Consider the following 16,062-nt stretch of genomic DNA (forward strand, 5'->3'; position numbering starts at 1 on the left):
TGGTTTTAAAATAGAATAAAGAAAGTATTTTTAGAAGTTTAATATTCAAAGAAGATATTTTCTTCAATTTACAACCTCCTTGTAAAGAGAACAAACTCTCTTTCTGAGAGCATAAGTACTCAGCTGCCTCATTCTTGCCTATCAGTTTGTCCTGGGTAATCCAAATGGGTATTCTTGAAAGTAAACAGTATAATTTACAGAAAGTAATGAATGTCACTAAACTCATTACAGTTCTTACTAGTCTGGCCTCAATTCAACAGACAAACACAGATTTATCAGGTTTTGTATTTCCTTCAAAAGCAACATATATAATATACTTTGTATAATCACAGGAGCAAAGCAGCCAATTAAATTCAAATTCCACAAAACTTAATCTAAAATCTCTATTGGTTTAGCACAGTTGATAACAGAATTGGTTTGCATTCTTACTATTCCAGTTACCAAAGTTCAAAAAGATTGCCACAAAGCATATTTTCCTGCTGCCAGCAAAACGACTGCAAAACCAGAAATGCTATAAAAACCTGGTAATGCAAGGATTCTTCAAGACAGGGAAAATTACTCTGTGAATCCCTATGGCCCTCAAATTCACAGTCATAAAGCAACATATCTCACTCTGGGAATCATACAGGCACAATTAGAAAATCAAATCCTGAACTGCTTGTAAGTGAGTTTTAGAAAAAGGCAAACTTTCTCTGCTTAGACTTCTGAATAATGAATTGTATTTTCAAATAAGTAAAACTACTTTTTGGAAAATAATTCTCCTGGTTCACACAGGTCTCCAGAAAAACCTGACAGATAATTTTTTACTTGCAACCCCGACACTGACCTCTCATACTTAGTTTTCACAGTCGTTCATATACGTTTTGGGAAAGTAGCTTTCTTTTGTATTTCTCTGATAATTTGTGATCAGCAAAAAACAACTACTAAACCCACAAATCACAGAGAAAGGCTACATGATTATTTGTAAACAGGTCAAGACTGAGTTTTGGTTTAATGTCCTGGTTTTGGCAGAGGTAGAGTTAATGTTCTTAGCTGGTATGGGTTTGGATTTGTGCTCAAAACAAAGTTGATAACTCAGGGGTGTTTTCACAATTTCTGAGCAGAGCTTACACAGAGTCAAGGCCTTTTCTGCCCCTCACCCCACCATCCCTGAGGAGGCTGGAGGGCCACAAGAAGTTGGGAGGGGACACAGTCACAACAGCTGACCCCTACTGACCCAAGGAATGTTCCAAACCATATGGCATTATGCTCATCACATAAAGCTGGGGGAACAAGGAACAGAGGGATGTTGGGAGTGATGGCATTTGTCTTCCCAAGTCACTGTTATGTGTGCTGGAGGCCTGCTTTCCTGGGGATGGCTGAGCACCTGCCTGCCCATGGGAAATGGTGAATGAATTCCTTGTTTTGCTTTGCTTTTATGCGTGGCTCTTGCTTTACCTACTAAACTATCTTTGTTTCAGCCCAGGAGCTTTCTCACTGTTAATCTTCTGATTCTCCCCCTCGCCCTGGGGGGAGGAGTGAGCGAGTGGCTGTGTGGGGCTTTGTTGCCAGCTGGGGTTGAACCGTGACACTTCATTAAGAAGAACCCAAAGATAACCATTATTTACCACAATACAGAGGCTCCTTTCCAGTTCTATGTACTTTAATTACCATCAGGACAAAAAGGTACATCACTGAGTTTTGAAGTAAAAAAAACAAAACAACAAAAAAAACAAAACAAAAAACAAACAAACAAAAAAAAAACCCTACCTGGTCCATTGTACAACTAAAGGTGCTAAACTTCATTTTGCCAAGACTTTTAGCTACTGTTAGACCTAGTTCTGTGTTTGTGAAGTTGTAAACCCAGTGAGGATTTTTATTTTTTGTACTGAACATCACAGATCGGTATCTTTCCAACACATTCCTCTCCAAGTACAAAGTCCATTAAATCAGTGATTGTCACTTTGTTAGTGTTTTTTTCCCCAATCCAGTGTTGCACATGTGTAAGCTGAAACAGGTGATTGGCACATGAGAGCCTGGGCAGATTTTTTAAGTATGGCAAGGTGGGTGGGTAGGGGGTCAGAAGTGGTTTCAAGCACTTCATTAACATAAGTTGTTAACACCGACGCACTGCAGGATTTGCACGCATTGTGGTTTTTTTTCACAAGCTGCAATCCCTGAAAGGGATACTGGAAAAGGGTGGGAATGTCCCATCTCTTGAGCAGCAGTACCACAAATCCCAGCTGCTCATCACGCCGTCCCTCCCTGGCAGGGCCGGCACAGGGGAGCTGTCCCCGTGTCCCCGCACACCAGCGGGCCCCTGATGGATAAACAACAGCCCTGAGGGTGGGCTGAGGAGTGCCAACAAGCTCCCAGGAGGATGGTCGCCCTGATGAGCGTTGGGAATCAGGGAGACCTGCCAAGCACCCAGCTTGCTTTATCCTGCACCAGCACCGAGCGTCCCCACGGACGAGGCTGCGGGGAGACTCGGCTGAAGCCAGCCAGTCTCTGTCATGGCCGTGTGAGGGCACTGGACACGCGGCAAGGGAGCGGAGAGCCAAGGCCAAGGGCACAGGGACACCGTCGAGGCCGGGGGACCCTGAGCACGGGGGAGAGGGAGGGTCCTGCCATAGCGTTCCCGCAAGGGGGCGCCGCGGGGCTCCTACGGCGCGAACTACAGCTCCCGGCATGCAACGCGGAGGAAAGGCGCATGCGCATACTCAAGGCTGCCGGCGGAACCCGCCAGCACCGCCCCTCCGCTGCCGGCCCCGCTGGTTACGGCCGTAACCATGACCCTTCGCTCCTCTTTCGCACCCGGGGGTGCCGCCGCGACCGGAAGTTCTCGTTGCCATAGCACCCGTCTCCCCGGCGAACGTCCCGCGTGTCCCCGGAAGCGGTTCCCTGTGGACACGGCGCCCGTCGCTCCCGGTAGCCGCGCCCACGTGGCCCCGCCGCTCGGCGCAGCGGCCCATTCATTGCGGCCCGGGCCACGCCCCCCCACGCGCGCCATTGGCCCAGCGCCGCCCCGCCCGGCCAATGGGCGCCGGCCACGCTCCGACCGCAGGAAACCGCACATGGAAAGCCGCGATTGGTGGCGGCGACCGCAGGCCCCGCCTTTCCAGGCTCCCCATTGGCTGTATATTTGGCGTGGTGCGCAGCCATTGGTGGGCGCAGCGCGGCGCCCCCCGCCCGGGGGTTGATAAGGCGAAGGGGGAGGGCCGCGGCCGCTCCAGCGCCATCGGCGGCGGCAGCAGCGCGGGTCGGGCTCGGAGCGGTGCCGGGAGCTCTTCGCTCGTCACCGCGGCCTCTTCGCTTGTCACCGCGGCCGCCATGAGGTCCGTGTGGGGGCTCGCTCTGGCGTGCGCGCTGCTCCTGGCCGGTGAGTGCCCGCGGGCTTCTAGAAGGTTCTGACGGGTTGGAGGGGGGGCGGGTGTCGGGGTCCCGGCCAGCAGGGCCCCTTTCCCCCGCTCGCTGGGGTGAGGGGGACGGAGGCCGCTGGGGGAAGGGGAGACCCCGCGCTCTGCCCTGCGGGGACGGGAAGCGGTGCCGAGCCCTTGCCCGGGCCGGGCTGTCCCCAGGGCTGGGGCGGCGGGGGGAGGGGGCCGGGGCGGCTCATGCGCCGTCACGGGCGGGGGCGGAGGGGAGGGAGCGAGGGGGCGGCCCCTGCCCATCTCCCGTGTCTCCAGCTGGGCTCAACTTTCCGGGGGAGGGAGTGGTGGAACGACGGAGCTGAGCCGAACGCCGTGGGGAGGGGTAAGGGGGGAAGTTGGACGGTGCGGGGGCTCAGAGCATCGGTTTCCTTGTTTTCTCAGTGTCGGTCAGAGCCGAGGAGGTGGATGTAGATGGGACTGTGGAAGATGACTTGGGCAAAAGCAGAGAAGGGTCTCGAACTGATGATGAAGTTGTGCAGAGGTTGGTACGCGGGGCACTCGTGCTCAGTAATGCCTGAGGCCTCAGAAATGGGGAGGGAATGCTGTTCAAAAGAGAGATCTGGTCAGCTGGGGGAAAGAAAATACTTCTGGAAAAGACCCTGAAGTGACCCTGAGGACTTGGGCTCAGGAAAGCTCAACTTGGTTTTGTCCAATATCGATAAGCTATATAAAAACCAGTATGTTCATGGAGTTTAGTCTTGCATGTCATAAATGGCATCGGTGTAGCGCCTGTTAATGAAATAGCTCTGTGCCCATGAACTGCCTCAACTGTGAGGTGCACTGCGTGCTGAGGATTGCAGTGGCTTTAACGTATCTGAATTATTCCCTGGACTTCTTTTTATGAAAATGTCTCACTTGCAGTCATGAATTTTCACTCCAGTTCTAGGTTAAGGTTGTGCAGTTGAGGGTAGCTGCTTTTGCACTTAGGTCATTTCATCGTGTAATTTTGGGCTACATCAGTGACAAAGGGTCTTCATGTTGTTTGAACTAGGCTGTTACTGCTGTTGCTTGATGATAAAATTAGTGATGCTGTTTGTGGATGAGACTACTTGACAGGTTTTCGTTGTCCTAACAGAGAGGAAGAAGCTATCCAATTAGACGGCCTAAATGCATCCCAGATCAAAGAAATCAGAGAAAAATCTGAGAAGTTTGCATTTCAAGCAGAAGTGAACAGAATGATGAAGCTAATTATCAATTCTTTATATAAAAATAAAGAGGTTAGTGCCTTTATCAGTAGATCACATTAGAACATGGAGGAGAGTGTGTGTGTCTCTTCTGGAATTCCTGACTACTGGTTTCTATTTCAGATTTTCCTGAGGGAGCTTATTTCAAATGCTTCGGATGCCTTAGATAAGATACGGTTGATATCATTAACTGATGAAAATGCTCTGGCTGGTAATGAGGAACTTACAGTCAAAATCAAGGTAAGATGCATTAAATACAAACATCTCTTTCAGAGGAGTGATGGGAGGAATATAAAAAGATGGTCCATCATTAAATCTAAATTTTTTGGCTTCATACTGATGCAAATACAGACTAGGAGCACATCAAGACCCTTGCAATTAGATTTATCAAAGACTACTCTTGTTTTAATGGTGAAAATATATTTCTGATTTTATAAACACTAACTGAAGTATTGGAATATTTGGAAGGGAGGATCTTCCTCATTTCTGTAGTTACTGCAAATTCCTTTTATTGTAACCAGGCATATTTGAATGGGTAATACAGTTAGCCATTTTTAGGGGACAGTGTGTTATGTATTAAGATTCAAAGTGAAGTCAAACTGCGTTTTTCTTTATTTTTTTTCAGTGTGATAAAGAGAAGAACATGCTTCATGTTACAGATACGGGTATTGGCATGACAAAGGAGGAATTAGTTAAAAACCTGGGTACCATTGCAAAGTCTGGTACAAGTGAATTCTTAAACAAGATGACTGAAATGCAGGATGATAGCCAGTCAACATCCGAGTTAATTGGCCAGTTTGGTGTTGGCTTTTATTCTGCTTTCTTAGTAGCAGACAGAGTTATTGTCACATCAAAACACAACAATGACACTCAACATATTTGGGAGTCAGATTCAAATGAATTCTCTGTGATTGATGACCCCAGAGGGAACACTTTGGGACGTGGCACAACCATAACGTAAGTACTAAGTTTCTTTGGATTTAAAATAAGTTGTGTGGTTACAGTTTTCTTATTAAAATGTGCAATTGACTTCAGCATTGTGACTCATAGCATTTGATTCTTGTAATACAGCTTTATTGAGTTGAATAGAAACATACAGATTGTAAACTGCAGCCAACATAAGAAAACCATGAGCATCCTAAGAACTGTCAGCAAGTAATTCCGGACAGTTCAGCTGCATGCAGGCTCATTCAGTTCCTCAACACAACTGGCAAAACCTACACAGTGGCTGTAGAGCTTTGTCTTGGAAACTGGCTGCTATTTATACACCAGTGAGACTGGCCTGATGCAAATTTCAAATTAGGGGGGTAGATTGACAGTCCTATTTTCATTGCTTTCATGTACAGATAAGTTTACTTGGTCTGGGTTTAGAGGCTGTTTTCCTGGAGAAGGCACTTAGCATGAAAAAGTTGATCTTGGTGCTCTATTTTCAAGCAAAGCCCGTGAAAGCACATCAAGATCCTGATGAGTACCAATATGATTTAAGGTTTTCCTATAGACTTTTGGATACTGTGTTCTGCCTCAAGTGATGAAAACAATAGCCCTTTGTCATTGGAGTAGTTCAGAAGGGATTATATTTTTTTAAGGGATTCTTTGAGCTGAACTTATTAAAGCTGACTTGCATAAATCTGAATTGCTATAGCTGCAACAGGAAAATGCATCTTCTCCTATAAAACTATGTCAAAATACTTGTCCGGCACTTAAACTGAAGGATTTTTTTATTTTCTTTAGCCTTGTCTTGAAGGAGGAAGCATCTGATTATCTTGAGCTGGATACTGTGAAAAATCTTGTAAAGAAATACTCTCAGTTCATAAACTTCCCCATCTACGTGTGGAGCAGCAAGGTAAGGGAGCATTTAACTGAGCCTTGCACAGTATGAGCTTGGGTTGTGACAGCTGTCTGGCCAGATCTTTCAGGAAGGGTGAGGACATGTCAGAGAGCTGCTACTTGTCTAATTATTAAAGTTCTTCTGTTCCTGACTCTTCTGGCTAGTATTTTACTACTTAGTTTCTCTCCAAAAATTGGTCTGTTGCTAAAATCACAAACTTTAAAGGAACTTGGTTTTATTCTGACTCAAAGAACTTTATCAAAGGAAAAAGACTGCTGATTACTAGGAAGGATTGTTCTTCCACTGGCTTTGTTTGGTAGATGGAAGCTCTAAGTTTTCAAATGGGGTCATGGCAGGTGTCCTCCTAAAAATAGGGCATTGTCTTAAATGTTAGGCCTATTCTGATGTTTTCTTGCTGTAGCACCAGTTTAAAATCCACCAAGTTTCTGATTAGCTTTATGAAAAACTTAAATTTGAGGATGGTCATCTCCCAGTTTATTGAAGGAAAGTGTGTATTCATGAAAATTTAACAAAACAGTATAGAGAAAAGTTTGCAATAGACAAATAGCACAAATCAAACTAGTGCTGTGAGAGATTAAGCTGTTTGAGAGAATACTAGAACATACCTGGTAGGAAGTCAAGGTGTTCAAATCCCCACTTTCAGTTGTCTCTTTAGACAGAGACGGTTGAAGAACCCATTGAAGAGGAGGAAGCAAAGGAGAAAGAAGAAACAGATGATGATGAAGCTGCAGTTGAAGAAGAGGAGGAAGAAAAGAAACCAAAAACTAAGAAGGTAAGCTTTGTTAAACTTGGGGTTCTGGAACTCAGATGGTTCACTGATTTTGCAGAGGTGCATTTCAGTAGTGTGTGCTTTCAAGGACCAATCCCTTTTAAGTGGAGGTGTCTTGGCAGGACAGTGGATTGTAAATGAAACAGACTTGGTTGAGGTCAGGCAGATGACTGACAAGAGCCTTGTGGGGCAGTGGTCACAGAGCTAATTATAAGTATTTGAGTGAACTGCTTGAAATGGTAGCAGGCTTCAGTAAGCTGACACTGACTAGTTTAAGTATACTCTGCTGGGAAGCTTTTTCCAGAGTGGCAGTAGAACAGAAATACTGATAGTGAGTGTGTTAAATGTACATAGAACAACAGAATACAATGTCGACTAAACATTTGTTCCCACATGTTGCACTAATGCATATACTTGATTGAGAATGTCCAGGCCATTGCACAATTTTGTAAATTAGCATATTTGGTGGTTTTTACATGCTATTTTACGTGTTGGCTTCAGTGGAGTGTCTTTAATTGACCTAAGCTGAAGTAAAGAATGAGTCTCTTCATACTGTGTGGTGTTTACTTACCTAGGTTGAAAAGACTGTCTGGGATTGGGAGCTAATGAATGACATAAAACCAATCTGGCAGAGACCATCTAAAGAAGTTGAAGAAGATGAATACAAAGCTTTTTACAAAACCTTTTCCAAGGTAAGCTCTGAGCCTCAAGATGATTCCAAAGCAAATGGTTTGCTCTGGTATCTCTTGCTTTGTAAATAAAACTGAACGCTTATAGGATGGGCTGTTTCTGAAGAATTAATTAGTTGCTGTCAGTAGATGGAATTGCAGAGTCTGGAAGGTATAACATCTCAGTCTGGAGTTAATATTTTTTCCAGAGAAAATGTATTGACACCCAAGTGTTGAGTGGCCTAGGTTTAGGAAGCAATGTGGTCCATCTTATGTGAAGCTTGCTGGTGTGTCTAAATGTTAACAGGAAAACTTATATTTAGTCTGAATGGTGGTGCTTGTTGCACATGGTGGAAGAAAAAGGGAGGTACAGATTTCTAGAAATGTCTTTGTGTCAGTACAGCATAATGTGTTAACTTGGGAGTCTCTTAACTGTGCTATGATGATATTATGTTGGTTATTGTGCTATTGGCTATCTTTTTGTGATTGGCTTGTTGAAAAATAACAAAACTTAGTAGGTCCTTAGGAAGGTTATTTTTGTGAGTAACTAGGCTCTTGTAATTTAAACTCTTGTCTCCATGATAGATTCTAACAAAGCATGGTTAGGTAGATTAGCTGCAAAATAATGGCATTTATTTGGCAAACAAAGGTTATTAGTGGAAATATATTAACTCTGATATTTTCCCCATGTCATTTAAAAGCATTTTCTCTCCACAGGAACATGATGACCCGATGGCATACATCCACTTCACTGCTGAAGGGGAAGTAACTTTCAAATCCATCTTGTTTGTACCTAATTCTGCTCCACGTGGACTGTTTGATGAATATGGATCCAAAAAAAGTGATTTCATTAAGGTAGGACAAGCAAGTGTGTGGACATGGTTTCATGTAAAAAATAAGTCACTAAATAAGTAACCTGGCTGCTGTCTTCTCTTTTAATTCAGCTGTATGTTCGAAGAGTCTTCATCACTGATGACTTCCATGACATGATGCCCAAATATCTTAACTTTGTTAAGGGTGTTGTAAGTATTAAATGTCCTACTATCATTTGATTATTTTTTTTAATCTTTAAATACGGTCATGTGTACTTAAAATTTGCTTCCCCAATTAGGTGGATTCTGATGATCTTCCTTTGAATGTATCCCGTGAAACACTTCAGCAGCATAAATTGTTAAAGGTAAGCTAATTTATCTTAATTTCTTTCATTGTAAGCACATGATTGTAGCAAGCCTTAGGAGAATAACAGCTTGTTTCGTTTTGTTACATAAGGACTGTGAAATTAAACTACAGGAAATTCACACGTTGCTGTTCTCAAAATACCTGTGTCTACTTTAGATCAGAGACACTTAAGTGTTTGGAATCCGTTGTTTTTAGTGGGGTTGAATTGAGGGCTCTTCCAAATGCTTATTGTTGTAACTCAATAATGCTGCTTTTTTTAGGTGATCAGAAAGAAACTTGTTCGCAAAACTCTCGATATGATCAAGAAAATTGCAGAGGAAAAATACAATGACACATTCTGGAAAGAGTTTGGTACTAATGTGAAGCTTGGTGTTATTGAGGATCACTCCAATCGTACACGACTGGCTAAACTTCTTCGCTTCCAGTCCTCTCATCATGAGAGTAACCTCACAAGCCTTGATCAGTATGTGGAAAGAATGAAAGAGAAACAAGATAAAATCTACTTCATGGCAGGGGCCAGCAGAAAGGAGGTATGTGAGAGTGAAAGAAAGAAGGAAGGGGTAAAAAATATTACAGCTTCTAGTTTTAGTACTATGAACATTGTGAATTATGTATTTGCTGTAAATTTGGAGCCTCCATGCTTATGCTGCTACTGCAGTTCAGTTTTTCTTGTACCAACGTTTGTCAAATAGTTGTACAGGTTTCAGTAGCTGCTGATACAAATGCAATTAAACTGGAATCTTATGTGTTTTGTCCTCTTAGGCTGAGTCCTCACCATTTGTTGAACGTCTGCTGAAAAAGGGCTATGAAGTGATCTATCTGACTGAACCTGTAGATGAGTACTGTATTCAGGCTTTGCCAGAGTTTGATGGCAAGAGGTTTCAGAATGTAGCAAAAGAAGGAGTTAAGTTTGAAGAAAGTGAAAAGTCTAAGGAGAGTCGGGAAGCCTTGGAAAAGGAATTCGAACCACTTCTAAACTGGATGAAAGACAAAGCTCTAAAAGACAAGGTAAACTATTCTGTTACATGTAGTGATTATTTTTAAATTCTATTGTACTTGCTACAATGCACCTTGCAGATTATTTGAGCACAGACTTGACAGTAGCTTCTCTGTCTCTATGGATAAACATGCTTAATACCTTTATTTCAGAAAGATACTGAGTTAGAATGTGATCTTAGATGTTTTTCACAAAATATTGAAGTGACCGAAATTTCAGAGTTATTTACTGTATTTGCTGTATAAGCTATTATCTCTGAAAATTAAGGCACTTATTTTCCCTACAGATTGAAAAAGCTGTGCTGTCTCAGCGTTTAACCCAGTCTCCATGTGCTCTTGTGGCTAGTCAGTATGGATGGTCTGGTAACATGGAAAGAATCATGAAGGCTCAAGCTTACCAAACTGGGAAGGATATATCCACAAAGTAAGCTTTCAGTTATGTAGCAGCAGACATGAAATGCAGTTGATGGCCTCCCTTGCTTGCTGTGCCTATACCAAGCTTCCATCTGGTTCAGATGATCCTTGGTGTTTTTAAGGTCACTTATAACCAAGGTAGTCTCCAATATAGCCTTACGTTTTTTAATTCAAAGCTCAGTCTGTAAAACTACCTAGTGAGCAAGACTCATCAGTGACATTTGCTATCTGTCATTTGTTGACAAGAGAAGATGAATTTAGTAGCTTGAATGTTTTTAGAATTAAGCTAGTATTAAAGTGGGATGGGGGGAATATACTTGTTGCTGTGACTGTCACCAGTGTTCATGGGTTTAAAGATGTAGTTGGGTCCTGTACTTTAAAACTTAGTGATGTGACTTCTCTTTTTCTCAGTTACTATGCTAGCCAAAAGAAGACATTTGAAATTAACCCCAGACATCCACTGATCAAGGACATGCTCAGGCGAGTCAAGGTAAATAAATAACAGTAGTGAAACATTGACTACTTGGCTGCACACAGCCTAATTAACAGGTCTGGTTTGGTTTTTCATATTCTTCCACATTAGGAAAATGAAGATGACAAAACTGTTTCAGATCTTGCAGTGGTATTGTTTGAAACTGCAACTTTGAGATCAGGATATATGTTGCCAGACACTAAGGAATATGGAGACCGAATAGAAAGAATGCTTCGTTTGAGTTTAAATATTGACCTGGATGCAAAGGTTAGTTTGTCTTCAACTTGGGGCTGATAATGGACTTTACTATTGCTACATCTAAAAAGTGTAACTCCTTGATTCACATACATTCAATTAAATGTATCCAGCTTCCTGCCACATAAGTGGGCCACCAGAAGTCTAGCCATGAATCTGGACTTCCTACTCATGTTTTCCCTTCCCCACCTCTTCTTTCTAGTTGCTTGAGATTCTGCTACCTCGTTACGCTTCTCAAGTGTTGTCCTATCCCTAGCTAAGTGGTGGTTCTACAGGAGTAAATTAGGGATCAAAGGCATGTGTGCCTATCTCTTTAATGGAGAAATTTCTAAGTGGATATAAGTAATATGAGTTCTCATAATGCTGTGCAAGAACTTATCCTGAGTATTTTGCTGGAGAAAGGCATGACAGTGGGTCAGTGCTAAACAGAACTTGCCTTCTCCTTGGGGCAAACATTAGGATATTTCCATAGCCTGTATTTAGCTAGTCCACAACTAGCAAAACATCCTAAACAAGTAAAGCAAATTGCTTGTGACTGTCATACAGGTGGAAGAGGAACCTGAAGAGCCTGAAGATGCAGCTGAGGACGCAGAGCAAGATGAAGAGGAAGTGGATGCCGATGCTGAAGACAGTGAAACACAGAAGGTAGGGTTTTGAATTTGACACTTTCTTGACAATATTTATGTGCAGTTTTGTCTGTGGTGCTTCCTGGAAACAAATTTGTTCACTTTGTTCATCACACTAAAATCTAGTGTCAGGTTTTCCAGGCTTTTCTTGGAGGGGGGCGGAAAAAGGCAGCACAAATTCCATATCAAACTGTATTGTAAGAAGATGACACTTGGATAAGGTGGAGCTAAATTAAGCTTAAGAGATAAAAGCTTTGGATTATCTGTGATATTTCCACAGCTTGCAGACAAAAACAAAGATCAGCAAGAATGTAGTTTTTCAAGTGCTTTTACAGTACAGACTTGTAGCAAGACTGCAGACAGCAGCATTGCTTCTAAACAGTTCAACTATCATGTGAAGTCAGCCTTCACTTAGTTAATGGCTGCAGTTTTAATGATGTCTTGATGGATATGCTAAACCCTTCCCATACCTTAGTTTCTTGGGAAAAGACCTGCAAGATGACCTCTTGTGACTAGTGCAAATTTATAGCTTACAGAGATGTAATTTCCTACAGGAGAATGCTTATTGTACTATAGCTACTTAACTTTGATGCAGTATAACCTGTGATTACAGTAATACAAAGTTTCTGTTCTCTGGAGCAGCTCTTGTAACCTTTTTCCACTTTCAGAAAGCAATATCCTGATTCTTTCTTTGTCTTGACAGGAATCCACAGATGTGAAAGATGAACTGTAAACTACACTCAACTACTGTCCTGCATTGGGGGGTTAAGAGGGAATGTGAATTAGATTGTTTTGGTTTTTTCCACTGTAAAATGTTGAGGGATGGTATGGGGTTTAAGGGTAAAGGAGGGTTTTTTTAAGTTCACTTTTCTAAAAACATTCCTCATGAATGTAAATTTGTATTATTTAACTGACTTGGTGTAAAATCTTGTCATGTACAAAATAAAATGTTCCCAAACACCACTAACTTTAAATTTCTACATAGAAAGCTCACCTTGTGGGCTGGCACAAAGAAATAAAGGGATGGTCCTTTGCACAACTGGGCAGTTGGCAATCCTCGTGCCTTTCCATGCTGGCACAGCCACACCAACTAGTGTAGCATAGGGCTATGGTTGGGTTTTGTGTTTACAAGCCTGCTGTGCTGCTTTGCCAAAAGACACGTGGTATCTGAGAGCTGTGTTGAACTTGCTAGTTGAAGAAAGTATTCAAGTTATGTATCTATACTGCCATCTTAAAGTTGAGACAAGGCATTTAAAAATGGCATTAGAACTTGGGCTGGGCAGTTGTAGCTTTACAGCTGAGATGGGGGGAATTCCTTTCACTAAGTATGTGGACAGCCCTCATCAGAGGTGGCTTTACTGCCTGTGAGCTGCTGCCATCCTCTGTGGTACTTGGAAACCCTGCCTTTGACTTGTGTAGCTACAGCAGTTTGCTACAGGCTTTTTTTAAAGGTGTGGAAGTTCTTTTCTCATGGTCACTCCTTAATGCTGTTATTCCTAAACTTTATCACTATTGTTCTGTGTCTCTTTAGTATGGCAAAGCACTATAGATACTTAATATAACTCAAGCTAAATCTGTTGACACCAAATTTTGATGCAGACAGGTTAAACTGGAGGCACCACTTCTATTCATTACATTAGTTTTATGTAGTGGTTGGATGAAGCACTGCATTTTCTCAGTAGTGCCTCTATTTTAAAACATCTTCACAGGGTTGGTAGGAAGTGTTTGCACTGAAGGGTTTGTTTTTTGGGGTTTTTTTTGCCTTCCTCTGTGGAAGAACTACATAGGTGTGGTACTTCTACATAGTGATTCTCCTTAAGAACCCCTCACTTCTGTTTTCTTAACAGAATTTCTGTGAAGTTACAAGGTTCTGCAATCTGAAGCAAAATAAACTTTCTAATTAGGTTAGAGCACTAAACACTGACCTGAAGAACTTGCTTTCCATTTACTTTTACTAGGCTTCTATATTGCCTGATTACCATTTCCATGCAATAAATATGCCATGTATCACTGTGGTTATGGTGTTAGGGTTTGTAGAGAGATGGTTTTATTGAAGTATGCTGTTTGAGGCCTAAGGAATGAGACCTTCGTTTGGGGTGTTTTTGAGAGAGTTCAGAGTTCTGGTTTCTGCTCAGTGTAGTAGTATCCTAGAGAAGAGCCTTCTGTTACTGGCACATGCTGAGGGGTCTGACACCAGCATGTCCTTCAGCACCTGGCAGTGTCAGTTGTAATAGCAGCCTTTGGCAGTAAGTTAGTGACTGGGCAGGTGCACCATTTCTGGAGGCTTGTTATTCTTACTGTAGCAGCGTGATTTTTATTTTTTTTTTTTTCTTTCTTGGTGCTGTGTAGCAATCAACTGCTGCTGATGCTTTAATACTTCCAAAGGTATCACTTATTTTCAGTGATACCTTTCTGAGTATATCATTACTACCCCCACTTTTATATCTCTTTTTGACCCCAAACAGGAACTGCGACTCACTCCTGTATGGTTGGGAGTGCTTTTGCAGCCAACAAACCAAAGTGGAATATTGGAAGTGTAGGGTTGCTTGCTACAGTATTCTTAGTCTGTTAATTACTTGTAGACTTAGGCAACCTTTGCTCTGTTGTATAGCTAAAGTTCTCGTTGCCGTGATGGGTTTGAGGATGACAATTCAATTTGAGAAATAATAAAGAGCACACATGAGAGTCATGCTTTGTGCTTCTTCATCTACTTCAGCTGAGAGTATCATGTGCAACATAGCTGTGGTTCAGCTGCTTTCTCTAGACCCTGGAGTGACAAGTGTTTGCTATTAATAAGCACAAAATGCACTTGTAAGCCTACTTATTTGTCAGCTCTGAGGCAAAATGGTGTCAATGCTGGAAGAAGTGTCTCCCATCAGGCTGTTTCTTTTGGTGCTGCAGTTACACTGGCTCTGGGGGTGTCGCTTCTGTTAAAACCTGTAGTGTTGTCAGCTTTGCTGTTCCTAGATGGGCACTAATGAGGACAGTTCCCTCAGTGCTAGAAAAGGCTGAGCTCCGTGTTGCTCAGTTTCCAGCAGCAACAGGATACACCTAGAAATCTAAGCCTAATTACTAGAAACTTCCCTCTGCAGCCTTTAGATCTTAAAAACCTTTAGAAAAGGGGGAGAAATGCATTTTTCATGTCAGAAATCAACAACATAGCAGAGGTGCTACTCTGACAAAGTGTGAGTAACAGGATAAGGGGTTGGTGAATCCTGGCTCTGTAAAGGGATCATTGAAAAACTGCTGTTCCTGCCTCAGTTAGAACAGGAACAAAATACTGCTGAACTGCACCGTCTTCTCTCTTCAACAAACATTCTCTTATGCTGAGGTGGAAGGTTGCTAATCTCAGCTTTGTTAGGTGCAGTAGGGGGAAAAGTATTTTCACCAGAACTGGACTTACTAAGATGGTCTCACTGATTGATTTCATTTGGATTTAACATGTGTTTTACTACAGCCTTTCTATCAATGCCTGCTGTCATTGATAAAGGAGCCTGAAAGAGAGAGTCTGTGACGTACTCATGCTCAGTGCAGGCTGCATCCTGAACAGCACATAAGAGCAGGAGAGGATCTCATCCCACCAACAGGTGTAAAACTGTAGGAGAGCAGAGGCACATACACATGCAGAAGAATTACAAACCTTTCTTCCTACATAAACCGCTCCAACTTATGCAAACAAAAGCTTCACAGCTGGAACAGATGTAAAAGTAGCACTCTCATTGATCACTTCTGGATCCCTCTGCTATTACAAGACATCCAAGTACTTTGTCAGGAGGAATTAGGGAGCTTTTTTGTTTCCTTAATGCATAATCTGTCAGACTGTGGTTTTTACCCCCCTGAGTTAAACCCGAGTGAGAACTGAGGATGAAGCCTGTGCCTTATCTCGGTATCTTTCTCAAGGGAAAACAATCCCCAACCTTCACAAGCTCTATCGTGTACCACTCATAAAATGGGTTGTTGTGCCACCTCTACAGGATCTTGACTCTGTACCTTCCAGTTCCTGGTGCAAGTTTTGTGGTGATCCTATTTCAGGACTGAAAGGTAAACCTGCATCTGTTATTTCAGTTTTGTATATTTACAGCTATCAAAAGCAGCCATAAACAGATGAAGATGCCCAAATGGAGTACAAATGTACGTAATTTCAGTGTAATCTGAATTGCCCCATTTTAACTAAAATGACCAAGCTGTAAGATCCCAGCCTTACAGTGGACCAAAGTAGGTTTCCTGTCAGTGATACATC

General features: G+C 42.5%; 1 protein-coding gene across 1 annotated transcript; it reads left to right on the forward strand.

The window, feature by feature from the left end:
* Positions 1-3,000: 3,000 nt before the first annotated feature.
* Positions 3,001-12,785, forward strand: HSP90B1 (heat shock protein 90 beta family member 1). Its single transcript, XM_064654835.1, has 18 exons — positions 3,001-3,358; positions 3,792-3,891; positions 4,486-4,627; positions 4,718-4,834; positions 5,220-5,551; positions 6,326-6,437; positions 7,099-7,215; positions 7,788-7,904; positions 8,598-8,735; positions 8,825-8,902; positions 8,992-9,057; positions 9,320-9,589; positions 9,822-10,067; positions 10,343-10,479; positions 10,881-10,959; positions 11,053-11,208; positions 11,743-11,841; positions 12,526-12,785. The coding sequence occupies exons 1-18, from the start codon at positions 3,016-3,018 to the stop codon at positions 12,553-12,555; spliced, it is 2,679 nt and encodes an 892-aa protein (XP_064510905.1). The 5' UTR covers positions 3,001-3,015; the 3' UTR covers positions 12,556-12,785.
* The last annotated feature ends 3,277 nt before the right edge of the window (positions 12,786-16,062 follow it).

The sequence above is a fragment of the Pseudopipra pipra genome, chromosome 5 (assembly GCF_036250125.1).
Source record: "Pseudopipra pipra isolate bDixPip1 chromosome 5, bDixPip1.hap1, whole genome shotgun sequence".
Taxonomy (NCBI): Eukaryota; Metazoa; Chordata; class Aves; order Passeriformes; family Pipridae; genus Pseudopipra; species Pseudopipra pipra.

Bases quoted from the DNA above. Each gene is read 5' to 3' on its own strand.
- HSP90B1 (XM_064654835.1), top strand. From the start codon at position 3,016: ATGGGCGCCGGCCACGCTCCGACCGCAGGAAACCGCACATGGAAAGCC. The intron at 7,905-8,597 runs GTAAGCTCTGAG...TTCTCTCCACAG, and splicing joins TTTACAAAACCTTTTCCAAG to GAACATGATGACCCGATGGC. The intron at 11,209-11,742 runs GTTAGTTTGTCT...ACTGTCATACAG, and splicing joins ATATTGACCTGGATGCAAAG to GTGGAAGAGGAACCTGAAGA.